We start from the raw sequence: 27,023 nt of genomic DNA, 5'->3' as shown, positions 1-27,023 counted from the left end.
TTCACGAACAGTGAAAAACAGTGCACCCGAGTTTGGGTTTTAGTATATGTATAATGTCTTAATAAGAAGAACAATTTATCGCCTAAATGACACATTTTATTCATAATACGTTATTATAAAATAAATAAAAAAATTGTCGCATGCAATGCGACACTAATATTAAATAAGATGTACGAAAGATGAATAGAGTGTACATATATCATTTCTCTTAATTTCTCCAGTGAACCAAGAATGGCAGCTCCATCCCATAGTAACCATCAGTCCATAAAGTTAGACAGCCCCCACTGGGCCTACCCTCTCGCTTTTAAGGAGAGATTTGTCAGTATGCTCAAAACATGAAATTATACACTACATGTAATTATACAAATGGAGGAAGAAAAATATTTCAAGTATTTCACCACTTGTATACTTACATGTGATATATCGTCCCATGTTTCTAACTGGAAAAATCTCTCCGCATTTGGAAGACTATATAAGCTTCATGGGGAAGGTTCGATGGCGCGCCAAGTGATGAGGTACATGGCTCCAGCGATGATGGCGTCGACGAAGAACCATGGGGTTGAGTCGATGGAGTCGACGGAGAACTATGGGTACGTTTGTCATTTAATCATTCGTTCAATTCTGCCCTACACGTACCAAATGCGGAATAGAACAAATGTCCCATTCCATCTTGTTCGTACCAAACGTAGCACGGAACATTCGTTCTGTTCCATTCCATTCCGTCCCATTCTATCCCATTCCACTCCGTCCTATTCTGTCCCATTCCGTCCCATCCGCGAACCAAATTCAATCTATACTAAAAGAGAAAAACGCCTGAATCACTGTTCATAAGCACAGTGAATTTCCGATTTTTCCCTCGCTTATTTGTCTGTAATTTCAATATTAGTCTAATTTAAATCTGATTGAATCTGGACCGTTCATTGTTTTTGGGCAGTGTGATAAGAAATCAGTCCGTCCATATTTTGTAATCTTATTCTCTCTGCTGATCATCATTCTTCCTCTCGCTCTCTCAACATCCCGAAAACCCCTAACCCCAGCCACGAACCCAGGTACACCCAAAACAATCACCATTCTCATCCCTTCGACCTCACGAACTCAAGTCTGAGCCCATTCTTACTTTCTAGGTCAAGATTTCGTGGCTTTCATGTACGATTTGGTGAAGGTTTGAAAAAGATTGAAGCTCAATCCGTTACCTAGATTCCGGCGAGGTTTTCCGGCAAATCCGCTAGCTTCCCTGTATTTTTTGAGGCCCTCACAGTCATCCAATCACCAAATCTTAGGTATGTTTTGATTCTTTAAAATTCTAAAATTTTGACAATCGTTATTTAATTCATCAAATTTTGCACTATAAATGATGTAAGAGTTAGTCTTCAGGGGTTTAAGAGAAGGGTGGTTTTACAGGAGTTTACATCTGAATCCGACCGCCTCTTATTTCCCCCATCACTTTCACGGTTCCACCCCAACATCATCGGTAAGTTTTGAAACGTTTTTTATGGGTGTGAATTTCTGAATGCATGTCTAAACTTTGATTGGAATTTGGTTGTTTCCTCAATTTCCATGAACCCTTCTCACAACTTCATCTAAAATGTTCTGCATGTAAGATCTGTGTTCGTGTAGGTCATTTCAAAGGGATTTCAAGCTGGGTAGCAGAGATTTGATTCAAATTTATGGATTTGGGTAAGAAATTGAGAATGATACAAGGAAGCATGTGGAGACAAGTGCAACAGAACACGTGCCGATACATCCACTACTTTGTCAACAGCAAAAGTATCACATATCAGCAGGGTCGAATGTACTCTAGATTTGATGGACTTGTTTTGACCCTCAAATTCTTCAGTCGGCCTTATACTCTGGCGGAAACAAGAAAACCATCAAGCCCAGTTCAAGAATAAGCATGTGGAAAGTTACTTCTTCAAAAGCAAAAGTATCTCATATCACATTTTCTCCTTTTCTTCTCTTTATCCTTCATGCTACCTGCATGATAAGGAGAAGGATAACAATCAGCTGGAACTCGAAATCAAACTTCTGATCTGGGACTGATTGCTTTGAGCTCTGATTGCTTACCTTGTCTGTCACATCTTTCAATAGATCCCCTAGCTCGGCGACTTGGGGGACTCCTACTACATGGTTTGTATCGCGCTTGACCAAGCCTGAAACTACAAGTAAGCGTCAAGTGAAATTGATACATTACCTTGTGCATCTCCACCAGTTAAAGATACCACCCCTGGAGGGAGGAATAGTACTTCCAAAGAAGATGCCACATCTACCTATGAGACAGATAAGGCAAGTGAAGACGATACCACACTTCGGTACTTAAAAGTTTCGTGATTACGAGATCATTCTTCCACAATATTTCCTAATGTCATTTGTACTAAATCATTCACTTGTACTCATTAAAGGAGAGCTTGAACCTATATACTGTGTAAACCCTTTCACAATTAATGAGAACTCCTTTACTCCGTGGACGTAGCCAATCTGGGTGAACCACGTACATCTTGTGTTTGCTTCCTGTCTCTATCCATTTACATACTTATCCACACTAATGACCGGAGCAATCTAGCGAAGATCACAAACTTAATATTTAAGATGATATTCTTTGGTGTATGCTTTTCGCAAACGATATAGTGTTGATAGATACAGGAAGGGGTAAACGCGAAGCTTAACCTTTGGAGAGAAGTGTTGGAATCTAAAGGTCTTCGCCTAAGTCGATCAAAGACAGAATATATGGAGTGCAAGTTCAGTGCAAATGAAGGCCAAAATGAGTTAGGGGTGAGGATCGGAGATCAGGAAATACCAAAGAGCGACCGTTTTCGCTACCTATGATCTATCTTGCAAAAGAACGGAGAATTTAATGGAGATCTCACCCATAGAATACAAGCTGGATGGATGAAGTGAAAGAGTGCATCCGGCGTGTTGTGTGACCGTCGTAGGCCACTGAAGCTCAAGGGAAAATTTTATAGGACGGCAATAAGGCCGGCAATGCTGTATGACATAGAATGTTGGGCGGTGAAGCATCAACACGTAGGTGTAGTGGAGATGAGGATGCTTCGTTGGATGTGTGGGCACACGAGAAATGATAAGATTAGGAATGAGGATATCCGAGGTAAAGTAGGAGTAGCTGAAATTGAAGGAAAGAGGAGAGAAAATCGGTTACGGTGGTTTGGACATGTGCAAAGAAGGCCTACTGACGCTCCGGTTCGAAGATGTGACCACATGACAGAGGTTTAGAGCAGAAGGGGTAGAGGAAGACCTAGGAAAACTTTGGAAGAGACCCTAAGAAAAGACTTAGAGTACTTGGATCTAACGGAGGACATGACACAAAACCAAGCGCAATGGCGTTCTAGGATTCATATAGCCGACCCTACTTAGTGGAAAAAGGCTTTGTTGTTGTTGTTGTTGTTGGGTAAGAAATTGAGAACCCCTAATCTTTTCTTAAGGTTTTGGGGCTTTTTTTTATGTGATTTTATGTGAAAATTCTGGTTGCCTTGAAGGATGGTAACAACCCCCCGGCGGCTAATCGCCGGACATCACACGCCGACTTACCACCAGTGCATCCGCGTCGTTTCGGATAACTGTATTTACGGAAGGTAAGCAATTTATTCTACTTTAGATTTCAAAGATTTTTGTGCAAATTAAAGTTATCTTCTGGGGATTGTTCTGGAGATGCAAGATTTGAAGTAAGATTTGAAGTAAGAGAGAGAGAGATAGGGAAATTAATAAAGAAAAGAAAGCACATAGGTAAAACCCCAACAAGATTATGTACAGAGGTAATTGCGAAATATTTAGTGGTGCGGCAAATATTTCTTGGCTAAATTGGGAGAGTTATATTTTATTTAAGTTTTTATTTTTATTTTTATAGCTTTTGGTAAAGATTAAGTTTATGGTATTTTTGATCTTCAGAGGCCTAGAGGCTGATGAGAGCCTATTACCAATCTGCTACTACTCTAAACCTTTTCAGGGCGTTTGCCTCTATAAGTGACTAAGCAGAGGGTCACGTAGCAGAACTTGGATTTCATAGATCACAGAGAGCAGGGTGATAGGTATGTTTCCTCACTTTTACCATTTTTGAACTTAGATTATTGATAAATTAAGCTCAGAGGCAGAACGTGGAAACAGTATTGCCTGGTCTTCTAAATTTTAATCTCAAAGGCTGTTGGTCATAGTTTAGAGGATTAAGTTCCAAAAATAGTTTGGAGTTTCGTTTTTACCAAGTTCATTCTTTTTCCATTGTATTTTCAATTTGTAGGCTTTAAAAAACTTAAGTACGTTGAATGTGTGGTTTAGGACCGATGGATGTTTTTTGAAGCTTAAGTGAGTATAAGGTCAATATACAAATCTGAGGTGAGAAATTATATACCAACTACATAATTACAAAGGGCACCAGTTTCACTTGAGGTCATACCGATGCTTTTAGGTTGTTTTTCAAGGTTTTGGAATGAAATAACTTTTTTTTTACCAAAGAAACATAAGAGATGATAACAACTATATTAGACCTAACTTCTATATGGAGAGCAGGTATAACACTGACAAATTGAGATTGATTCGGTATAGACTGAACCATATCTTAACAATTTTTTTCCCATCTTCAATTAGTAGTTTCTCTAACACAGAACTATATCTTATAAATATTGCATAATATAGATATAAATATTTCTTTTGGGTTGTCGATGAGGCCAACTGGAAAATAGAGAGTTTATTTAGTATGGTAGCAAAATATATGCAATTTAGAGTCATTCAATTCTTATGTCAATTTTTTTTTTTCAGTTCATCGTTGTCATCCAAGATGGAGGAGTTACGTATATGGGTGTCTTTAGTAGAACAAATCTTACTTTTTGAGCTTTGTACAGTTTTAGACGTAAAAGTCTCATTGGGATAGGACCATAGCTTTTGAAAAACAATCCCTAAGGATGACATACTAACATCCTCAACTTTTTACATGTAATATATGAATGTAAATAGAACTCTCTGGCTATGGCGTACGACCATCCCAATTTTTCTCATGTATATAAGCCCTACTTTTTACACGTTTAAGATCATTTTGAAACCCGCAGCATCACGCGGGCCTCACTTGCTAGTGCTACGTAGATTACAAGATGAGGACCACTATTGAAGCAACAAACAGATTGGGCCAAATTGAAAAATCTTATCATGTTCTCGTAAATCATTGTTAAAGCTCATAAGAGCCTGCCCAAATGGATTTTTAGCGTTGTTGGAATGTCCAGTTGGTTTGGTCATATTGACGTATTATTCATCTCCATATTGCCAAACATTTATAAATGAAGACATAATAGCTCGCTCAAGCGCCAACCGGTTAATAAGTAAATACGTCACTAATCACTCGTTTAAACTACTACACAACATCGTCTGATTGACTAAAGACACATCGTCTCATTGACTACTTTTATAGGAAACACTTGTACTCGTAAACACTCTTAGAAACAATTCCAAACAGGCCAACACACCATTTCTATTCATTACTACACACAAAAGTTCGACAACATAATAAAATGTAAACATAGCTTGTCTCACGACATTCATTACAGTGCGCTCCTGCTGTTGCTTTCCGATCACTTCTTTTTTGAAGCACTTCAAGATTCTGTTTGGGTACTTCCGTTGCTAATACAAATTGAAGTGACCTGCATTACCTTCCAGTGACTTAAAATTGGCACTAATCAAGAACATAGATCCGAGAGGCAATGTCTTGGACCAACCAATCGAATCCCTCAAGCAGTCCCTCGCCGGTGAATGCACTGCAGCCGACAATTTGCCAGTGCCGAGTTTTATCCATTGCCTCCAAGTTCAAAACCTTAGCAATTTCTTCCGGAGTAAGGGCACCTTTTATGTCCTGCTTATTTGCTAGTATCAACAAGGATGATCCCGAAAGCCTCTCCTCTTTCAAAAGATTGTCGAGTTCCGCTTTGCAGTCTTCTAACCTTCTAAGATCTGAACTGTCAACCACCCATACCAGACCATCAGTTTGCTCGAAATAGTTTCTCCAGTACGATCTTATTGTTTTCTGGCCCCCGACATCCCATATGTTGAGGGTATACTTTTGGTAAATGATGGTCTTGATGTTGAAGCCGAGTGTGGGACTGACAACGCTGGTGTCCTCTCCATTAATTCTCAGCACAATGGTTGTCTTTCCGGAATTGTCAAGCCCAACCATGAGTATACGTATTTCTTTTTCCTTCCTTTTAATTTTTCGAATAATGCTGAGAAGCCCCATTTGTTCCAACAAAAAATCAGATTGAGCTTCTCCAAGTAGGCTTCGAGGTTCAATGCAAAAACCAATTGAATTTTTTTCTCAAAACGGAGACTTCACTGAGGCTTTCAAATTCTGAGCTGTTAAATTAGAGAAAATGAAATTGACAAAGGCATATTGGCAGTTCAAGCTTTAATGTGTGCTATACAACCAACAGAACAAAAACAATAAATTCGGAGGACAACAGAACTTACTTTAGTCATCTGTCGTTGATGGTAGGTGGTGGTTGTCAGCTCAGCTCAGTTCTGCTAGGAACAGGTGAAGTATGAAGTGCTTAGCGCTCGGCTTACGTGATTATTCTGTTTTACAGAAGAATACACAAATAAGAAATTTCCCTTATACAACAAGAAAACAATAGGAACTTCAAGAGTGCTATTTACTGCAAAGCACACTTCTGCTCAAAATATTTCATGAGGACCGATGAACATAGTATTTAGGACAACACAATCACATGTTCTTGATCCGTTAGCTAAGAAAAGCTTAAAATGCTAAAACCAAAAAAACATGTAGTTACTAGTTAACGTTGCGGTGTGGCCTATGAAGTAAAAATCATGCAGATAAACACTTATATACATGCTCACAGGAACAAGAGATGCATATATACTGGATTAGTAACAAAACTCAGCTTGAAATTCAGAAAGTCTAACGCAAAAAACAAGAAGCTGTCGCAAACATCGAATACAACCTAAAACAATTACTATACTAATTTCTACTTTAGCTGTAGAGGTTGAGCTGGTGATGGCATTACAAGGAAAAGAAACGAAGCAAACAGAACAATACATTTCGAAATTGTCAGTCCACTGCAATGGTGTGGCGCGAAGGATTCATCCGTCTCAAAACACATTATATTCAGGATATGGCATTAGTGGCACGGAATTGCCAAAGGCCGGGAAACAAATGCAGAAGAGGTACCATAAGCATCATAAGAACATCACAACACAAAATCTACTCACAAGTTGTTCAATTGAGATTAAAAAGCACAAGGTCTAAAACTTCACAAGTAGTTCAATTAGGCCTATTTATCACAACACAAAATCTAATTGCAAGTAGTTCGATTGATCAAGTTCAAGTGTTCAACCATACATCAACAACAACCAAGTCTTATCCCACTAACGGGGTCGGCTATATCGGCTGTATGGTCCTAGAACGATACTGCGCTCGGTTTTGCACCAGTCTTCCCATCAAGTTCAACCACACATAAAATTAATTTTCTCAAAGTCTAAAACTTTAAAAGTATAATGTAAAATAAAACCAAACCCAAATGTAATCGTATACTCACAAGAAGTTTAGAGAGAGAGAGAGAGATAACTAGAAGGGTTGTGGTGAGTTGTTGGGGCTGAAAATCGAAAAGTGGGTTTGGGGGATCTGATGAAAATGAACGGTGGCGATCGATATTGGGTATATAAGGCGGAGATCAGAGCATCCGAGAGGGAGAGTGAGTGGTGCCTTGGTCGCCATTGTTGCAGGTTTGATAGTTTCAGTTTCAAAGATTAAAGCTTTAACACAAGAGAGAGAGAGAGAGAGAGAGAGAGAGAGAGAGAGAGCTTACCCACCTGGGAAATTTGAGACTGACTCGGCGTCGGCGGTTCCCGGCGGATCTGATGGAGTGGGAAATAGACACACCAACTCTGTGTACGAGAATGCAAAGCGTTTCGACACGGAGCTGAGTCGATTCATCCAAAATTGCACATTAGCCACACCAACTCTCTGTATAATTACATTTTGGTTCTCAGAAAATTGTACGTTTCGACACGGAGCTGAATCGATTCATCCAAAATTGCACACCAGCCACTAACTCTCTGTACAATTACATTTTGGTTCTCAAAAAATTGTACAATCACATTTTGGTTCTAATAAAAAATTGCAGAAGAGTAGTGGAGGAGAGAGGTGAGTGTGTATTTAGTGATGCTAGAGAGGAATTAACTTAACTATTGATATGTTTGGACCCTTATTTGCAAATTGCTTTCGGAAACGTCCTCGGTATGTTGTTTTATAGTATTTCTTTTCTTTTTCGTATAAATTTTCTTCTTAAACAATTATAAATAGCCAATTCTCGTACCGTTATGTTTACACATTCTTTCTAAATTTTCCGTTCAAAAAAATCACATTGCCGTCATTAAATGTGAAGTTACATAAAATATGTCGAAAACATGACCGGAAGAGAGAAATTGCCACTCATAAAGTTAAGACAAAAGTGGAAAGTATAAAAATTAGCACTTCTTATAGCACTTGTCCTAAAGAAAAATCTATATCATGACCAAAAACTCACTTTAGGCTATACAGCCACATTCTTTTCCTTGCATCAGACATCTTCATGAACATCCTCCTCCAATCCGAACTCGTAAACCTCTCACACGCTCTAACATAGGCGGCGTCATCCAGATCCTCCATAGACTCGAGTACTTCCATACAATCTTCAATCGAGGCCAATTCTCTAAAAGGGGATGAAAAATCGTTCTTCTTTCTGTATTCAACCTTTGGTAACGAAGATTCAGTCTCGGCATCTGGAGATACTGCGCATACTTCCACTCCATCACCTAGCTTGGCCGCCTTCGATGTCCTTGATTCCTTTCTTGTGCGGCAATAACCTGGGGGACTTAAAGGACGGCGCTTTTGGGTCTTGCTATTACCTTCGTCTCCTTTATTTTTAGTATCCATGCCGCCTTCAGTATCAGGGCTATAGTGTGCCCCGAAGCTGGGAAACTCGGACTCTAAACCTCTCTCGACATCAGAGTTTGGAAGAGAAGCAATGGATCCAGAATGCATTTGTCCATTAGAAGGTATGTGGTTGAAGATCTCTCCAAGCACTTGATACTGCGGGCATCCCTTCCTACGAAAGCGACTAGCAAACTTGTTTTTCTGCATGTTTAGCACACGAGTTAGAGCTGCATAGCATATTACAAGACTCCAAAACAGTTCAGTTGTAAAATTTCACAAAATCATACATACCTTAAGGTAGGACTCCCAAACTTCTTTAGATGCATGTACCTTGTCGGACTCAGGGTCCCAACACATCCCCGTATGAGCCACAAGCTTTGCAAACTCACGGTATATCTTGCGCAAGCGATTGTACTTTGCCTTCAATTTTTCACGAGCGTATCTTTTGCCAAATTTGTTAAAAAGCTCATCTTCTATTGCATCCCATGCATTCTTATCCACAGTTGAGCCTTTCAGCCTTTTTTTTCTCTCTTCATGCAACAGGTGAATAAAATGTTTCTCGACCGTCACTGGCCAACTGGCAACATCTTCATCTTGGTTTGAGCTCATCCTACAACAAACACAAATAACCAAATCTCAAAGGTCAAAGAGAACAGAGGATTTACAAACAAAAAGTCCCCAAATATAAAATACGAACATGCCTCTAAATTACACAATCAGTAACTTTAATCAACCACTAAATCCGTAGGCAATTTACAGTCCCATTCATTACACACAGAACATAGAATCTATATGTGCTGAATGCACAACTGGCAACAATCTTTGGCTAACGATGAGCACACATAAATGCAACTTAGTTTTACGGTCAGAAAATTGGCTTCCCCAAACGAGTATGTAATAGGATAGTCTATTTACTCTAGACGTCCCTGCAAGGAATCCGAAAAGTAGTAAACTCCAGAGAATTGCACTAAATCTATGAACCATATTCCCTAGTAAATGAGAATCTCACTAAGTAATGAAACTATTAAACCATATTTTCACCAAAAATAGTTCAGCATCACACATGAAAATGTTGATTCACAGCATAATCATGTCAAAAAATGCACTACAAGAGAGTCGAACAGATCAAATAAGAGCCAAAAGCAATATCTTCGGTCAGTAAATCGACAGCATTTTGCTCACTATTCACTAAAAAATTCACAAGTAGACCCTCGATAACATATACACTTTAGAGAAAAACGCTTCAAATTCAATAAGTTTCGAACCCAATTGAGCTCTTGAAGTATTTTTGTGTAAGTTGTCGGGGTGTTTTAGTCGTCCCACAAGTAAAATTGGCCTCTAGGCTTTATGTCTAAGAGGAGTTTTCACAAACACATTGTAAGCAACCAAAAGGCATTGCGTTTTTTATACACCTAAAAAACAGAGAATTCATCTCAGAAAACAGGATACCCATTACGAACGAAGAAATTTACTGCACAGATTTTCCATATGAACGAAGAAATTTCAGCAAACCCATTACGAAAACACAATAAATTTCACGAATTTCAGAGCACAAATTAAAACCCAGCAGACAATCGCTGAGAAGATCACAAAAAAAGTAGAATAAAATTACCTTGGAGGAGGATGACCCAGGTAGTAGAGGAGAAGACAGATGAGAGAGAACTAGCTGAGAGCTGAGAGCTGAGGGAGCAGCTAGCAGATGGCTCGCGTCAATCAGACGTAGAAAAAACGGTTTCTGAAAATTCTTCGAAACGGAAACGGCTGTTTCTGAAAATGCGTTTCCGCATAAAGGTCTTTGCGTTACGTTTTTTCAACCGTGGAAAACGTTTCCAGTCCGTTTCTCAAAATGAAAAACACTTTTTGAAAAAGGTACCAAATTCGACCGGGCCTGTTTCCGATCCATCTTCGATCCAGTTTTTAAACTCAAAAACCATTTAGAATTGGAAGCTCAAGTTTCGCAAAAGATGTGTGATATTCACATATTCTATTTTACTTTTCACACATTTTTCTAATTTTTGGCTGTCGGATATGATGAATTGTAGAAAATCAACAGATAAAAATTAATAAGGGCTGTATTAGAAGTAAAATAAGATATGTGGATAGTACACCCCTTAACAAAATCCAATTTTTTGATACAAATTCTAAAATGGTTTTTGAGTTTAAAAAACTAGATCCAAGATGTGTGTCAAGCATGCACATGATCTTTTTTTTTAATTAAAGTTTTGCGAGTTTTTATTTTACTTATCACTCGTTTTAATTAAAGTTTTGTTGTTTTCAAACACATGTCATGTAAATTTAAAAGTAAAAGTGATACTCTTAACATATAATTGTACTATTATTTGTATGTGTTGACAGACATTATCACTAGTAAAGAAATAATATAAATGATTGTATAACTAGATGGTAAGTGTAGCATTAAACTAAGTTGCGGTTCCCTGTCCCAAGGTAAGATCTATTCAATTGATTTCTTTTGACAAATTCCAATTCCCAAATTGGATTTAGAGATTGGGTTTGGAATTACATGTTGGTTTAAAAATTAAAGTAGAATTCTCCTTTATAAACTTAGACGAACAATACAGTTGCATTCCAATTGTTTAAGAGCATTCATCCCAACACTTAAGAGGTTGGATTCCACCTCCTAGTATTGTTGCTAACTAAAATTAGTGACTAATACAAATAAGTGCAAATGTAAATGTGCAAATAAAAACAAACAAACAAAATTCAATCCAATTGTAAGTTGCTTTGAAAGAAAAAATAAAGAAATAAAAAATGGGAAAAGTAAGATGCTTATGTTGTGGTCTTGGTGACATGGTTTGCTTGAATTATAGTGGATGACACAGGAATCATTGTTTGTAAAAAATGGCAATGACCATCTGGGAATAAATCAAAAGAAAAAAGAAAAACAAACAGAATAATCACTAATTAAAACCAAGTGATTAACAAGCAAAAAACACATGAGAGTTTCATGCTTTTGTTGGAGAGATTTGTTCGTGTATTAAGAACATAGCCAGTACACCAAATATCATAATATCAGTGGACAGACACTTAAAAAGACAAAAACATTTCCCTACTTATATTGTGGCACTGATACACTAAAGAAAAAAAATCTCACTTTTATGAGAGATGTCCTACAAACGACATGATTGGGGCGCCTTTGCACAAGTTTTTCTCATTTTTTCTAGTTTTACTTGGTGTTTTTATATGGTTTTGGATTCTTATTAGACTTTTTCCCTCTAAAATTCTACTTTTATTTTTCTTCTCTTATACAAATAATATTGGGAGGGGAAGAATCTAATGCAGGACTTGGGTGCAATATTAGCGAGTAAATACTTTTAATTATTGGAGCTACAAGCTTCATCATCGGTTGCCAACTACAATTCATATTGCTAGCCAAAGCAAGCGTGCTGAGTAATCAAACAGCAACTTGCAATCTTATTCAATGGCAAACGACACCAACTCAAGCATTACATATTTAAAGATAAATAAAGAGAGCACAGAGAGAGGACAACTTAAACAAAGTAAGTTTATTAGGCATTAAAATTAAGAAAAATGCTAACATCAGTCTGCTTAGGTCGTGATATTAGCAAAATCCTTAAAGTAATGCATGCAGCATGCACACACAGAATTGGGAAATCACGACGTACTTCCCACCACCACGACCACCACCACCCCATTATTATTTCAATCAGAAAAACCCATCAAATCAAACGTTTAAATAACAGATTAATCCCCTACTCGCGCTTAAAGGAAGCATTCTTTCAACTACCAAGATTCGATTGCGTCGATTTGTTGAACTTGTCCTTCGTACGATCAATATACTCCGAAAATATGTCGTTAATATCCCTTTCTCCTTGAGACGTGATTGGAATCTGAATCACTACCGGTGCTGATTCAGCTGACTTGTTGGGTTGTGGTTGTGGTTGTGGAGCATCCCTGCTACTAGCATGGGAGGCAGCTTTAGGTTCCTGTGGAAAATGCACGGCTCGGCGAATTGCTCGAAATGCAGGAGAAACTGTGATGGCGCTGAAGATTTTCTCACACACTCCCTTTGAATCTGATGCAGCAGAATTATTTCCATTCTTTTCCATCAAGTAATATGAATATGTGATCAGGTTGTGAAAATTGAGAGTGATTTTCTAAAGAAGATAGAAGGGGGTATTTATATGCATTCTATAAAGCAGTCATGGTTGGGGTAAGAATCCCAGATAGCTAGCCATTTTTCAGAGATCTTTACCCTATTGTTCCGTCGTTTTTTTATCTAAAGAGAAGTACTTTGTCAAATTTTGGGATCATATTCTAAATCACTTTAGGTATTCTTTTTTTAAGGGATCATTTTGGGTACTCTATGAGGGTAAGCCTTGGAGCAATGAAAAATTTGCTCATTTGTGATTGAAAGGTCACGGGTTTAAGTTGTGGAAACAGACTCTTTACAAAACAAAAGTAAGACAGCGTACGATAGACGTCTCCCCTCCCCGACCTTTGTAAAGATGGGAGTCTTGTTGGTGCACTTTTTACTTTAGGCACCCTATATTATGAGGAAATTAGAATCTAAAAAGTACCACTATAACAAAGCATATGCATATAGCAAGCGACTAATGTATAAATTTGTATCTGGTTCCCACAACAACTTTTGACAATTTAGTTTGAGATTCCGGAGAAATTCGTCACACCGCGTGCGCTATCCTACCTACATGTTATGATATTCCTTCCGTTTGTATTCCATCTAGATGTAAGAATCAAGTTATATATACAAGGGAAGGAAAAACTACTTCCTTTTTCTTATCCTTTTCTCATAGGGTCAGCGTGCTTATGTCATATAACTTCTAGGAAAGGTTTAAATCCAATGGTGGACTAAAAGTCAAATTACCCCCTAAAATTTCCTCCCAAACTCAATCCAACCCAAGGAGAAATTTTGGGCTAAATGCTAAATGCTAATCCAAGGCCAGATTCCTCTCAAAATTTAGCTCAGAAATCGAAATTTAAATTTTTTAATATTTATAGGAATTTAAAATTTTTTAGATTAAAATGTTCATAAAATTAATTTAAGATAGTCTTCATATTTATTTATTTTTTTAATTTAATTTAACAAAAAAATAGCCTAAATTCATTCTTTAATAATTCCGGGCTAAAATTTTAGGCCAAAACGGTTGGAACAAAAAAGCTGCTTCTGGTCTAAAAGCTAAATTTTTCGGGCTAAAATATTTGGATTTTAGCTCAACCATTGGAGATGGTCTTATGCACAAATTGCTATTTTTTAATAATCGATAAGCATTGAATTTGAATTTGGACCGTTAGATTTTTTTTTTTTACTATTAGATTTGATTATATTTGATCTCAGCTGTTGGATTCAATAAATCCTAGAATACATGCCCATGTGGGTGGGATCTTGCTAGTGGTGCCTACACCATTTTCTGGGTTAAATCATGGGAGGAATTTGGCTTTTGTTTGGTTTTTAGCTTTTAGCCAACTCATTTAGTATGGGTTGGGTTGGGTTGGGTTGGGTTGAGGGGGGAGGGGAATAAAACCTAAAAAATAACATTTACCCAGGGTTGGGTTTGGTCTAATTGGTTGTTAAGTGATGCCAATGAAGACTAGCAGTCAACTAGACTTGTAGAAGGATCGGATTTGTATCCATAATCGATAAGCATTGGATTTGACCAAGGCCTGCCCTAGAGTTTTCTGACCTCCGACCCTTTATATATTTATATGTATAAAAAAGAATTCCCTAAATACATGAAAAAGTTTATTTCTACCTCAAATATGATTAAAAATTAAGATCAAAGAAGAAATGTATACAAACATTAATTGAATATTATCCGTATTTCATTTTTAGACCCAAATGTACTAATTAAGTTTACTGAGAATTCATCTCAGAAAACAGGATACCCATTACGAACCAAGAAATTTACTGCATAGATTTTCCAGATGAACGAAGAAATTTCAGCAAACCCATTACGAAAACACAATAAATTTCACGAATTTCAGAGCACAAATTAAAAACCAGCAGACAATCGCTGAGAAGATCACAAAAAAAGTAGAATAAAATTACCTTGGAGGAGGATGACCCAGGTAGCTGAGGAGAAGACAGATGAGAGAGAACTAGCTGAGAGCTTAGGGAGCAGCTAGCAGATGGCTCGCGTCGATCAGACGTAGAAAAAACGGTTTCAGAAAATTCTTCGAAATGGAAACGGCTGTTTCTGAAAATGCGTTTCCGCAGATAGGTCTTTGCGCTACGTTTTTTCAACCGTGGAAAACGTTTCCTGTCCGTTTCTCAAAATGAAAAACGCTTTTTGAAAAAGGTACCAAATTCGACCGGCCTGTTTCCAATCCATCTTGGATCCAGTTTTTTAACTCCAAAATCATTTAGAATCGGAAGCTCAAGTGCCCAGGGCCTTAGCAAAAAGGGTGTGATATTCACACATCATATTTTACTTTTCATACATTCTTTAATTTTTGGTTGTCGCATATAATGAATTGTAGAAAATCAACGGATATAAATTAATAAGGGTGTGTAAGAAGTAAAATAGGATGTGTGGATAGCACACCCCTTAGCAAAATCCAATTTCTTGATACAAATTCTAAAATGGTTTTTGAGTTTAAAAAACTAGATCCAAGATGTGTATCAAATATGCACGTGATCTTTATTTTTAATTAAAGTTTTGCGAGTTTTTATTTTACTTATCACTCGTTGTTTTAATTAAAGTTTTGCTGTTTTCAAACACATGTCATCTAAATTTAAAAGTAAAAATGATACTCTTAACATATAATTGTACTATTATTTGTATGTGTTGACAGACATTATCACTATTAAAGAAATAATATAAATGATTGTATAATTAGGTGGTAAGTGTAACATTAAACTAAGTTGCGGTGCCGCCCTTGTTCCATGTCCCAAGTAGGATCTATTCAATTGATTTCTTTAGACAAATTCCAATTCCCAAGTTGGATTTAGAGATTTGGGTTTGGAATTACATGTTGGTTTAGAAATTCAAGTATAATTCTCCTTTATAAACTTAGACGGACAAGACAGTTGCATTCCAATTGTTTAAGAGCATTCATCCCAACACTTAGAGGTTGGATTCCACCTCCTAGTATTGTTGCTAACTAAAATTAGTGACTAATACAAATAAATGCAAATGTAAATGTGCAAATAAAAACAAACAACAAAAATACAATCCAATTGTAAGTTGCTTTGAAAGAATAAATAAAGAAATAAAAAATGGGAAAAGTAAGATGCTTATGTTGTGGTCTTGGTGACATAGTTTGCTTGAATTATAGTGGATGACACAGGAATCATTCTTTGTGAAAATGGCAGTGACCATCTGGGAATAAGTCAAAAGAAAAAGAAAACAAACAGAATAATCACTAATTAAAACCAAGTGATTAACAAGCAAAAAACACATGAGAGTTTCATGCTTTAGTTGGAAAGATTTGTTAGTGTATTAAGAACATGGCTGATACACCAACTATCATAATATAAGTGAACAGACACTTGTAAAAATAAAAAACACCTTCCTACTAATATTATGATATTTAGTGTATCAGGTCATGTTTTCGATGCACTGAAAAAAATCTCTTTTTTTGTGAGAGGTGCCCTACAAACGGCATGATTGGGCCACCTCTACACAAGTTTTCTCATTTTTTATAGTTTTACTTGGTGTTTTTATATGGTTTTGGATTCTTGGATTCTTGTTAAGACTTTTTCCCTCTAAAATCCTACTTTTTTTCTCTCTTATTTACAAATAATATTTGGGAGGAGGGAAAGAATCTAATGCAGGACTTTGGGTGCAATATTAGCGAGTAAATACTTTTAATTATTTGAGCTACAAGCTTCATCATCGCTTTCCGACTACAATTCGTATTGATAGCCAAAGCAAACGTGCGGAGTAATCAAACAGAAACAGCAACTTGCAATCTTATTCAATGGCAAACGACACCAACTCAAGCATTACATATGTGATCAGATTTAAAGATAGATAAAGAGAGCACATAGAGAGGACAACTTAAACAAAGTAAGTTTGTTGGACATTAAAATTAAGAGAAATGCTAACTTAAGTCGTGAAACTAGCAAAATCCTAAAACTAATGCATGCATCATGCACACACAATTGGGAAACCTACTCGCGCTTAAAGGAAGCATTCTTTCAACTACCAGGATTCGATTGCGTCGAATTGAACTTCTTCTTCGTACGACGAATATACTCCGAAAATATGTCGTTAATATCCAATCCTCCTTGAACTTCAATATTCCTAACTTCAGAGTTCTGTGCTTCATGCTTTTCCTCCTTAACTTGAGAGTTCTGTTTTGCAGACGTGATTGGAATCTGAATCACTACCGGTGCTGATTCAGCTGACTTCTTGGGTTGTGGTTGTGGAGCATCCCCGCTTCTAGCAGTGGAGGCAGCTTTAGGTTCTTGTGGAAAATGCTTGGCTTGGCGAATTGCTTGAAATGAAGGAGAAACTGCGATGGCGCTGAAGATTTTCTCATACACTCCCTTTGAATCTGATGCAGCAGAATTATTTCCATTCTTTTCCATCAAGTAATATGAATACGTGATCAAGTTTTGAAAATTGAGAGCGATTTTCTAAAGAACATAGAAGGTGGTATTTATATGCATTCTATAAAGGAGTCATGGTTGGAGTAAGAATCCTAGATACCTAGTCATTTTTCAGACATCTTTACCCTATTGTTCCGTCTTTTTTTATCTAAAGAGAAAACTACTTTGTCAAATTTTGGGATCATATTCTCAATCACTTTAGGTACTTTTTTAAGGGATCATTTTAGGTACTCTATGAGGACGAGTCTTGGCGCAACGAAAAATTTCCTCATTTGTGACAGAAAGGTCACGAATTCTGTTGAGAAAGTCAAGGATCATCATCAAGATACTTGCCATATATTGTAATTAATTATATTCCTATTTTGTATTATGAGCTGTCTATTAGTAGCTAGTTTGTAGGAATTGATTGTAAATATATGACTACATATAGTAGTATTGTAAAGAGATTATTCATTCAATAAGAATCAGTGAATTACTACCTTCCAAAATTTACATGGTATCAGAGCCCTTCCTGGGTTCTTAGTTCCTTTTTTTCTTGGACTATGGTGGAGGATTCAACGTCAGCAATGGCTAAACTTGAACCATCCAGTGATCCTGCTAGTCCTTTCTTCGTTCATCATTCTGATCACCCGGGAATGATGCTCGTTTCAACCAAACTTACCGGTGAAAATTATGGCACTTGGTGTCGTTCCATGTCAATTGCACTCAGTGCAAAGAACAAATTAGGGTTTGTTGATGGAAGTGTTGAACAGCCATCTGCGAAGACAAAGCCCACAGAATCTGCTCTTTGGCAACGGTGCAACGACATGATCCTTATGTGGATTATCAATACACTTTCCAGCGACCTGGCCACCAGTGTGGTGTACATGACGACAGCCAAAGATGTTTGGGATGATCTTCGAGAACGTTTTTCTCAACAAAACGTGTCTCGTCTCTTTGAAATCCAACGTGAACTTGCACGTCTTACACAGAGTCAACAACCTATCAACGTGTATTTCACCAAGCTTAAAGGTTTGTGGGATGAGATAGATTCCTACCAAACTTTAAAGCCTTGTTCTTGCGGGGCTGTTCAATCTAATAACGAACAGGTGGAGAGGACCAAGGTTTTGCAGATTTTAATGGGGTTAGACGACTCGTATTCTGCGATTCGTGGGCAGATCTTACTTATTCAACCATTGCTTTCGATTCGATCTGTCTATTCCATGTTGACACAAGAAGAGAAGCAGAGAGGCATGGCTGTTGGGCCTGGCCTCGTTGAACCTGCAGCTATGGTTGTTCAAACGAACCGTGGCAACAATGGAAACCATGGAAAAGGAAGATCATCCGAGAGGAAGCCACTGCATTGTTCATACTGCGATAAGGATCATCACGTTATTGAAACGTGTTGGAAGCTCCATGGCTATCCACCGGGACATCGTCTTCATGGTAAGTCAAACAGTTCGAGTGGTTCTGGTGGGCGCTCCACCGCTGCACCGAGCGGCAAACCAGCTGTCAACAACGTGGCCTCTCCCGCTGCACCGTCCATGCCCAACCTCACCACCGACCAATTTCAGCAACTCTTATCCATGATGAGTCAAAAGATGGGTCTTGATTCCAAGGCTAATCTAGCAGGTGGGCCTTCTTCTTTCCAATGGGTTATAGATAGTGGTGCCACTGACCACATATCTAGTCTCCCATTGACTAATGCAACCTCCAATCCTCGTCTACCACCTGTGGCATTACCTAATGGGACTCGGGTTCCCATCAATTCTATTGGCACCTACAATTTTGGTTCCCAAATATCTCTTTATAATGTGCTTGGCATAGCTTCTTTTTTGATCAACTTAATTTCCGTTAGTCGGATCACTCGATCATTGGGATGCTCAGTAACCTTTTATCTTGATTTTTGTATTTTACAGGACCTGGAGACGAGGACGATGATTGGTTGGGGGCGACAACATAATGGACTTTATTATTTGGTGGACTCCAAAGGGCGAACATCACCTACACCTCCCAAGGTTTTTTCCGTCACGTGGCACCAACGACTTGGTCATCCTTCACCCTTGAGACTCCAACTTTTAGCTAAACATTTTCCTGACATTTCCCTTTCTGAAAATAAACCTTGTGACATTTGCCCTTTGGCAAAACAAACTCGATTGTCTTTTGGATTAAGTCATATTAATACTAAGCATGCTTTTGAACTTATACATTGTGATATTTGGGGTCCCCATAGAGTAGCATCCCGTTCGGGTGCTCGTTATTTCCTTACTATTGTTGATGATTTTACTCGTTGCACTTGGGTTTACCTCATGCGTCATAAATCAGACACTCAATCTTTGCTTAAATCTTTCATTGCCTATGCCGAAACACAATTTCACCACAAAATTAAAACCATTAGAACTGACAATGGCGGTGAATTTGTTTCTATGCTTCCTTTCTTTAATGATCATGGCATACTTTTTCAACGCTCTTGTGTTTCCACCCCTCAACAAAATGGGGTTGTGGAGCGAAAGCATAGACATATTCTTCAAACTGCACGAGCTTTGCATTTTCAGTCACATATTCCCTTGCATTTTTGGGATGAATGCATTCTCACATCCATTTACCTCATTAATCGCATTCCCACCCATCTCTTATCGGGTCTTACGCCTTATGAGAAATTATTTGGTCATATTACCGTCCCCACAAACTGACCCAAACACTGTCCCACACACCGACCCCTATACTGATCCCCATGCCGACCCAGGCCCACTTCCATCTCCACATGTTACCGTCCCCATCCCTTCCCACATAGACCACCCCCCTACCGACCCGGGCCTTTCTCCTGGCCCAGCACCAGTCCCCAAACTACCCACCTCTGCTACTGACGGGCTTGACCAAGTCTCTGTTCTTCCTGGTGGGCCTACTCTCTCTCTGGACCCGTGTCCACCATCTGCCCAGCATGCCGCTGCATCCCCTGCTCCTTTGCGCCATTCCAGTCGCATCCGAGTTCTGCCGACCAAGCTCCATGATTATGTTTGTCCGACTATTCCGTTGCCCCCCGCCAACTCCTCGCCTTCCGGTCCTCGTACAAGGTATCCTCTTTCTAATTATTTGTCCTATCAAGGGCTCTCTCCTAAGTATCAATCCTTCATTGCACAATTGTCTACTGTTTTGGAGCCTAACAGTTATACAGAAGCTGCCAAACATCCCCATTGGTGCAAGGCCATGGACGAGGAACTCCAGGCTCTTCAGGCCAATGACACTTGGACACTTTCTCCTCTCCCTTCCGGGAAGGTACCCATTGGTTGTCGGTGGGTTTATAAAATCAAAAGAAAATCTGATGGGAGTATTGAGCGTTACAAAGCTCGGTTGGTTGCTAAAGGTTACACCCAATTGGAAGGTATTGACTATCATGATACCTTTTCTCCCACTGCTAAACTTGTCACTTTCCGCTGCTTACTTGCTCTTGCTGCTACTCACTCCTGGTCACTTCATCAACTTGATGTCCATAACGCATTCCTTCATGGTGATCTCATGGAAGAAATCTACATGCTTCCCCCGCCTGGTCTTCGGCGACAGGGGGAGAATTTGGTGTGTCGCCTTCATAAGTCAATTTATGGGTTGAAGCAAGCTTCTCGGCAATGGTTTTTCAAGTTCTCACAAGCTATTCGATCAGCTGGTTATGTTCAATCTAAAGCAGACTACTCACTTTTCACTAAGAGAAGAGGGAAGTCATTTACTGTGCTTCTCATCTATGTGGATGACATACTGATAACGGGGAATGACTTGAAAGCAATTGATGATCTCAAATCTTTTTTGAATACCAAGTTTCGTATCAAAGATCTTGGTAATTTGAAATATTTTTTGGGAATTGAGGTGGCACGATCGAAACAAGGTATTTTCATTTCACAAAGAAAGTATTTATTGGATATCCTAAATGATGTTGGTTTTCTAGGATCACGGCCTGCAAGCTTTCCTATGGAACAAAATCTCAAATTACTCCCTGATGATGGGCATGCATTGGATGATCCAGTCAAGTACAGAAGATTGATTGGTCGGTTGATATATCTCACTATAACCCGACCGGATATTACATATTCAGTTCATTTATTGAGTAGATTCATGCAATCACCTCAAAAGTCTCATTATGAAGCTGCTTTACGCATCTTGAAGTATTTGAAAGGCACACCAGGGCAAGGCATGATGTTTCCATCTCAAAATTCATTGAAGTTAAAGGCATATTGTGATTCCGATTGGGCAGGATGTCCTACCACTCGACGTTCCACTACTGGTTATTGCGTTTTCCTTGGAAATAGCCTTATTTCATGGAAAAGCAAACGACATAAAACTGTATCCTTATCTTCTGCTGAAGCAGAATATAGATCCATGGCAGCAGCATGTTGTGAGCTTGCATGGCTCCAAAGCCTTTTTCGAGATCTTCAAGTTCAAGACCAAGGGCCGACTACCTTATTATGCGACAATCAAGCCGCTCTTCATATTGCGGCAAACCCGGTATTTCACGAGCGAACAAGGCACATTGAGATTGATTGTCATTTTGTTCGAGATAAGATTATGGAAGGAAAAATTGTGACGGGATTTGTTCCTTCCATATCACAACTTGCTGATTTGTTCACTAAAGCTCTTGGGAAGGAAAGATTTCATTCTTTGCTAGGCAAGTTGGGAGTTCGAAACATTCACTCACCAACTTGAGGGGGAGTGTTGAGAAAGTCAAGGATCATCATCAAGATACTTGCCATATATTGTAATTAATTATATTCCTATTTTGTATTATGAGCTGTCTATTAGTAGCTAGTTTGTAGGAATTGATTGTAAATATATGACTACATATAGTAGTATTGTAAAGAGATTATTCATTCAATAAGAATCAGTGAATTACTACCTTCCAAAATTTACAAATTCGAGTCGTGGAAACAATCTCTTTACAAAGCAAAAGTAAGACTGCGTACGATAGACGTCTCCCCCCCCCCCCCCGACCTTTGCAAAGATGGGAATCTTGTTGGTGTCCTTTTTAGGCACCCTATGTTATGAGGAAATTAGAATCTAAAAAGTACCACTATAACAAAGCGTATGGATATAGCAAGCGACCAATGTATAAACTTGTATCTGGTTTCCACAGCAACTTTTGACAAATTAGATTGAGATTCCGGAGAAACTTGTCACACCGCGTGCACTAACCCTCATGTTATGATACGGTGGGCAACATGAATGGTACTTTACGGATTTATGTGTTCAACCATAGTAAATTTGTAACATCGACGTAGTGATAGACGGAGACACCAAAAAGTTATTAAAGACTCTGAGAAGAAAACGAGACATCCGAAAACACGAACATCAGAGTATATGTGGGATTGGATTCGATTTGAGTGTCGAAAGATGACCAATGAAGAAACTAAGCCTCTGTAACTATAGGAATCATACTGTTTTCTGCCTCGTGAGCCGCGAGTGGTGACAAACGAGATCATGGATAAACTATGTTTAAGTTGCACGAATGGATACTTGGTATATGCGTACGTTTTTCCTGTTATTTGCAATCATTTGGATTTTTTGGTTGATCATTTGTTTTGAGGCTCATAAGGACTTAGCATAAATGTGGACTTATTAATACATATAAGATGGTTGTTGGATGCAAGTTTTGTGTAACAGTGGTGAATGCTTTCAAGCTTAGTTGTACCTTTCATTGAGGTAATATGCATTCATTGACTAAGTAAGGCTACTCCCAAAGGCATATTTTCAAAAGTATGATTTAAGTATTGATTTGCAAATTAAGTAACGATGTTGCAGATCAGTGGGAGTTTGAGTTTCGTGTTAGTAATGCCTTACAGTTGCAGATGACCTATAAGGTATGAATATAATCCTTGTATTCATTTTAATCTCCAGTTGGATTCATTAAGTCACATTTTTCGTGTGCTAGTCAATAATCTGATAAAATATATCAGATATCAAGTTGTTATCAAATTACATATTAAATGGCATGGCATGATTTGTGCACTGGCTCAATTGTGAGGATTTCCATCTTGCCCGCAGGTGTTGGAAATCACTATGAAAGTAACTGGTATGGTGCATAGATCAGTGTCAAAAACATATTAATTCATCTTGCTCACAAGTGTTGAATTAATTTGTTTTATGAAGTTTTGGGATATTTTACTTGGACATGTGCCTATTTGGTATTTTCAGTTGTGTCCGTTGGTTACAAACATTGTTTGTATTGTTATCGGTCTAATGAAACTGATGCATGATTGTTTTGGAGATGTATTCACACCTGCAGGTTATGGTGGTTTCATTAGATGAAGGATATCTGCATTGGCAGATTTAAGGCTTCGAAGAAGCATAAAATGTAACTTGTGAGTTACAATAAGGTGGACCTGAGATAATATAAAGTAAGACATTTAAGTTAATTTAAAGTTTATTTAAAGTTTCATCTCTTGATCATAATTTGTGTTTCATGTGAATGAGGATCTTAGCATGTGTGATTATGAAGGTTTTGGGTTGTGTCAATCCTACAACCTTGTTAGTTCCATGTTAAGAAATGCATTTGACAGAAGCTACATTAAGGACGAGATGTAATCACTATTACATGGCCACTAAAGTGACATTAGTCTTCAATCTCAAGTATAAACGTGAATATTACATTTTGTAGACCAAGTGGGAGAATGTTGGATTTATCCAATATAAATCAACCTTAAGTGGTCTACTACATGTAATAGGAATGTAATATTGGAGAATAATGTTAATTGTGATTTAATCTCATAAAGATATTAATTCTATATAAGGTGTCTTATATTGGAAATAGGATTGATGGAATCCTTAATAATATATGATTATGATATTTTACTTGAGAGCCAAGAAAGGAGAGTTTTAGTTTTCCCTTATAGACGGAATCTAAGACTTTTTGGCTAGTATATAAACACTGGTCCCTGCTAACCCTAAAAACGACAACTAAGGCTTCCCACAGAGCATTGTCATAAAGCTAGGAGTTTACAGAAGAGTTGGTGTTTTCTGTTTGTCATGGCAAACATAAAGATTGGAGTTTTATCGATCACGTCTTGCTTGCATGGCTATTGCATCTTCGATAACTACCATTGGAATCAGGTCAGTCACTCCTTCGTTTGTGTTTTAATTGTATAACCTTATAAGGCTAACACTACAAGCTTCATCATCGCTTTCCAACTACAATTCGTATTGATAGCCAAAGCAAACGTGCGGAGTAATCAAACAGAAACAGCAACTTGCAATCTTATTCAATGGCAAACGACACCAACTCAAGCATTACATATGTGATCAGATTTAATGATAGATAAAGAGAGCACATAGAGAGGACAACTTAAACAAAGTAAGTTTGTTGGACATTAAAATTAAGAGAAATGCTAACTTAAGTCGTGAAACTAGCAAAATCCTAATGCATGCATCATGCACACACATTTGGGAAACCTGCTCACGCTTAAAGGAAGCATTCTTTCAACTACCAGGATTCGATTGCGTCGAATTGAACTTCTTCTTCGTACGACGAATATACTCCGAAAATATGTCGTTAATATCCAATCCTCCTTGAATTTCAATATTCCTAACTTCAGAGTTCTGTGCTTCATGCTTTTCCTCCTTAACTTGAGAGTTCTGTTTTGCAGACGTGATTGGAATCTGAATCACTACCGGTGCTAATTCAGCTGACTTCTTGGGTTGTGGTTGTGGAGCATCCCCGCTTCTAGCAGTGGAGGCAGCTTTAGGTTCTTGTGGAAAATGCTTGGCTTGGCGAATTGCTTGAAATGAAGGAGAAACTGCGATGGCGCTGAAGATTTTCTCATACACTCCCTTTGAATCTGATGCAGCAGAATTATTTCCATTCTTTTCCATCAAGTAATATGAATACGTGATCAAGTTTTGAAAATTGAGAGCGATTTTCTAAAGAACATAGAAGGTGGTATTTATATGCATTCTATAAAGGAGTCATGGTTGGAGTAAGAATCCTAGATACCTAGTCATTTTTCAGACATCTTTACCCTATTGTTCCGTCTTTTTTTATCTAAAGAGAAAACTACTTTGTCAAATTTTGGGATCATATTCTCAATCACTTTAGGTACTTTTTTAAGGGATCATTTTAGGTACTCTATGAGGACGAGTCTTGGCGCAACGAAAAATTTCTTCATTTGTGACAGAAAGGTCACGGATTCGAGTCGTGGAAACAACCTCTTTACAAAGCAAAAGTAAGACTGCGTACGATAGGCGTCTCCCCTCCCCGACCTTTGCAAAGATGAGAGTCTTGTTGGCGTCCTTTTTAGGCACCCTATGTTATGAGGAAATTAGAATCTAAAAAGTACCACTATAACAAAGCGTATGGATATAGCAAGCGACCAATGTATAAACTTGTATCTGGTTTCCACAGCAACTTTTGACAAATTAGTTTGAGATTCCGGAGAAACTCGTCACACCGCGTCCCTCATGTTATGATACGGTGGGCACTATGAATGGTACTTATGTGTTCAACCATAGTGAATTTGTAACATCGACGTAGTGATAGATGAAGACACCAAAAAGTTATTAAAGACTCTGAGAAGAAAATGAGACATCCGAAAACACAAACATCAGAGTATATGTGGGATTGGATTCGATTTGAGTGTCGAAATATGACCAATGAAGAAACTAACCCTCTGTAACTATAGGAATCATATTGTTTTCTGCCTCGTGAGCCGTGAGAGGTGACAAACCAGATCACGGATAAACTTAACACCAATTGTTGAAACAAAATTTACGAATATTTCGGGATTAAGTAGTTTATTGAGAAGGACCTATAAAGTTTGTAGTTTCGTTAATGTGAACGAACTTCCTCTTCACATTTGACGTGTTATGTGGGGACAACATGGAATGAAAGGCTAGGGTTGTAGGGTTATATTCGTTCCGATTGTATTCCATCTAGATGTAAGAATCAAGTTATACAAAGGAAGAAAAAATTACTTCCTTTTTGTTATCCTTTTCCCATGGGGTCAGCATGCTTATGTCATCTAACTTCTAGGAAAGTTTTATGTTTATGCTCTAATTGGTGGTTAAGCCAGCCAATGAAGACTAGCAGTCAACTAGACTTGTAGACTGATCGGATTTGTATCCATATTCAATAAGCATTGGATCTGACCAGGACCGGCTCTAAGAATTTGGAAGCCTTAGGCGAGCTTTCAAAGTGAGGACCTAGAGTTTTTTGACCTCCGACACTTTGTACATTGATATGTATAAAAAAAATAACTAAATACATGAAAAAGTCTATTTCTATCTCAAATACAATTAAAAATTAAAATCAAAGAAGAAATATATACAAACATTACTTAAATATTACACATATCTCGTTTTTAGATGTATGTATTAATTAAGTTTACATAGTCTAATTTTTCAACCAATTCTTTTTCAATTTTGAAAATAGTTAACCCATGCAATCTTTTTGGTGACATGGTTGATTGAAGATAGGATTTGATCAACTTTAATTTTGAAAAACTTCTTTTTGCAAAGGCAAACAAAATTCTATAAGCAACTTATGCATTCGGGAATCAACCATCCATTTGTCTCATGTTTCAACAATTTCAT

At 38.0% G+C, this 27,023-nt stretch overlaps 5 protein-coding genes and 1 long non-coding RNA gene across 15 annotated transcripts; 2 read left to right on the top strand and 4 right to left on the bottom strand.

The window, feature by feature from the left end:
- The first annotated feature begins 788 nt into the window (after window positions 1–788).
- On the top strand, window positions 789–5,000 carry LOC126614429 (uncharacterized). Of its 6 annotated transcripts, none has more exons than XR_007620386.1 (6): window positions 789–1,280; window positions 1,402–1,471; window positions 1,618–1,677; window positions 3,492–3,587; window positions 3,959–4,040; window positions 4,765–5,000. It is a non-coding gene; the product is annotated as an uncharacterized LOC126614429 (long non-coding RNA). The 6 variants fall into 6 exon arrangements; XR_007620383.1 differs by having other exon boundaries at window positions 1,602–1,677; XR_007620385.1 differs by having other exon boundaries at window positions 1,375–1,471.
- Window positions 5,001–5,311: 311 nt separating this feature from the next.
- LOC126614426 (ADP-ribosylation factor-like protein 2) lies at window positions 5,312–8,051 on the bottom strand. Of its 4 annotated transcripts, none has more exons than XM_050282092.1 (3): window positions 7,812–8,051; window positions 6,457–6,561; window positions 5,312–6,266 (listed from the first exon to the last, which is right to left on the bottom strand). In XM_050282092.1, exon 3 carries the CDS (start codon window positions 6,224–6,226, stop codon window positions 5,669–5,671), a length of 558 nt encoding a protein of 185 aa, XP_050138049.1. In that variant the 5' UTR covers window positions 6,227–6,266; window positions 6,457–6,561; window positions 7,812–8,051; the 3' UTR covers window positions 5,312–5,668. The 4 variants fall into 4 exon arrangements, with proteins under 4 accessions (XP_050138049.1, XP_050138048.1, XP_050138047.1 ...); XM_050282091.1 differs by having other exon boundaries at window positions 7,816–8,051; XM_050282090.1 differs by having other exon boundaries at window positions 5,312–6,342; window positions 7,812–8,043.
- Window positions 8,052–8,347: 296 nt separating this feature from the next.
- On the bottom strand, window positions 8,348–15,188 carry LOC126614425 (L10-interacting MYB domain-containing protein-like). 2 transcript variants are annotated; one of them, XM_050282087.1, is made up of 3 exons: window positions 14,970–15,188; window positions 9,212–9,530; window positions 8,348–9,121 (listed from the first exon to the last, which is right to left on the bottom strand). In XM_050282087.1, the coding sequence occupies exons 2-3, from the start codon at window positions 9,527–9,529 to the stop codon at window positions 8,528–8,530; spliced, it is 912 nt and encodes a 303-aa protein (XP_050138044.1). In that variant the 5' UTR covers window position 9,530; window positions 14,970–15,188; the 3' UTR covers window positions 8,348–8,527. The 2 variants fall into 2 exon arrangements, with proteins under 2 accessions (XP_050138044.1, XP_050138043.1); XM_050282086.1 differs by lacking the exon at window positions 14,970–15,188 and adding an exon at window positions 10,533–10,821.
- A 1,631-nt stretch (window positions 15,189–16,819) lies between these two features.
- LOC126614427 (uncharacterized) lies at window positions 16,820–17,514 on the bottom strand. Its single transcript, XM_050282093.1, has one exon. The coding sequence runs from the start codon at window positions 17,454–17,456 to the stop codon at window positions 17,064–17,066; it is 393 nt and encodes a 130-aa protein (XP_050138050.1). The 5' UTR covers window positions 17,457–17,514; the 3' UTR covers window positions 16,820–17,063.
- Window positions 17,515–17,964: 450 nt separating this feature from the next.
- LOC126614422 (uncharacterized) lies at window positions 17,965–20,004 on the top strand. The gene is made up of 2 exons (XM_050282084.1): window positions 17,965–19,088; window positions 19,376–20,004. Exons 1-2 carry the CDS (start codon window positions 18,020–18,022, stop codon window positions 19,417–19,419), a joined length of 1,113 nt encoding a protein of 370 aa, XP_050138041.1. The 5' UTR covers window positions 17,965–18,019; the 3' UTR covers window positions 19,420–20,004.
- A 4,663-nt stretch (window positions 20,005–24,667) lies between these two features.
- Window positions 24,668–25,368, bottom strand: LOC126616381 (uncharacterized). The gene has a single exon (XM_050284435.1). The coding sequence runs from the start codon at window positions 25,305–25,307 to the stop codon at window positions 24,915–24,917; it is 393 nt and encodes a 130-aa protein (XP_050140392.1). The 5' UTR covers window positions 25,308–25,368; the 3' UTR covers window positions 24,668–24,914.
- Between the last annotated feature and the right edge of the window lie 1,655 nt (window positions 25,369–27,023).

This window comes from Malus sylvestris, chromosome 3 (genome assembly GCF_916048215.2).
Source record: "Malus sylvestris chromosome 3, drMalSylv7.2, whole genome shotgun sequence".
In the NCBI taxonomy this organism is placed as follows: domain Eukaryota; kingdom Viridiplantae; phylum Streptophyta; class Magnoliopsida; order Rosales; family Rosaceae; genus Malus; species Malus sylvestris.
Note: the sequence above shows the minus strand (reverse complement) of the source record. Positions and strands in the feature narration are given on the sequence as shown.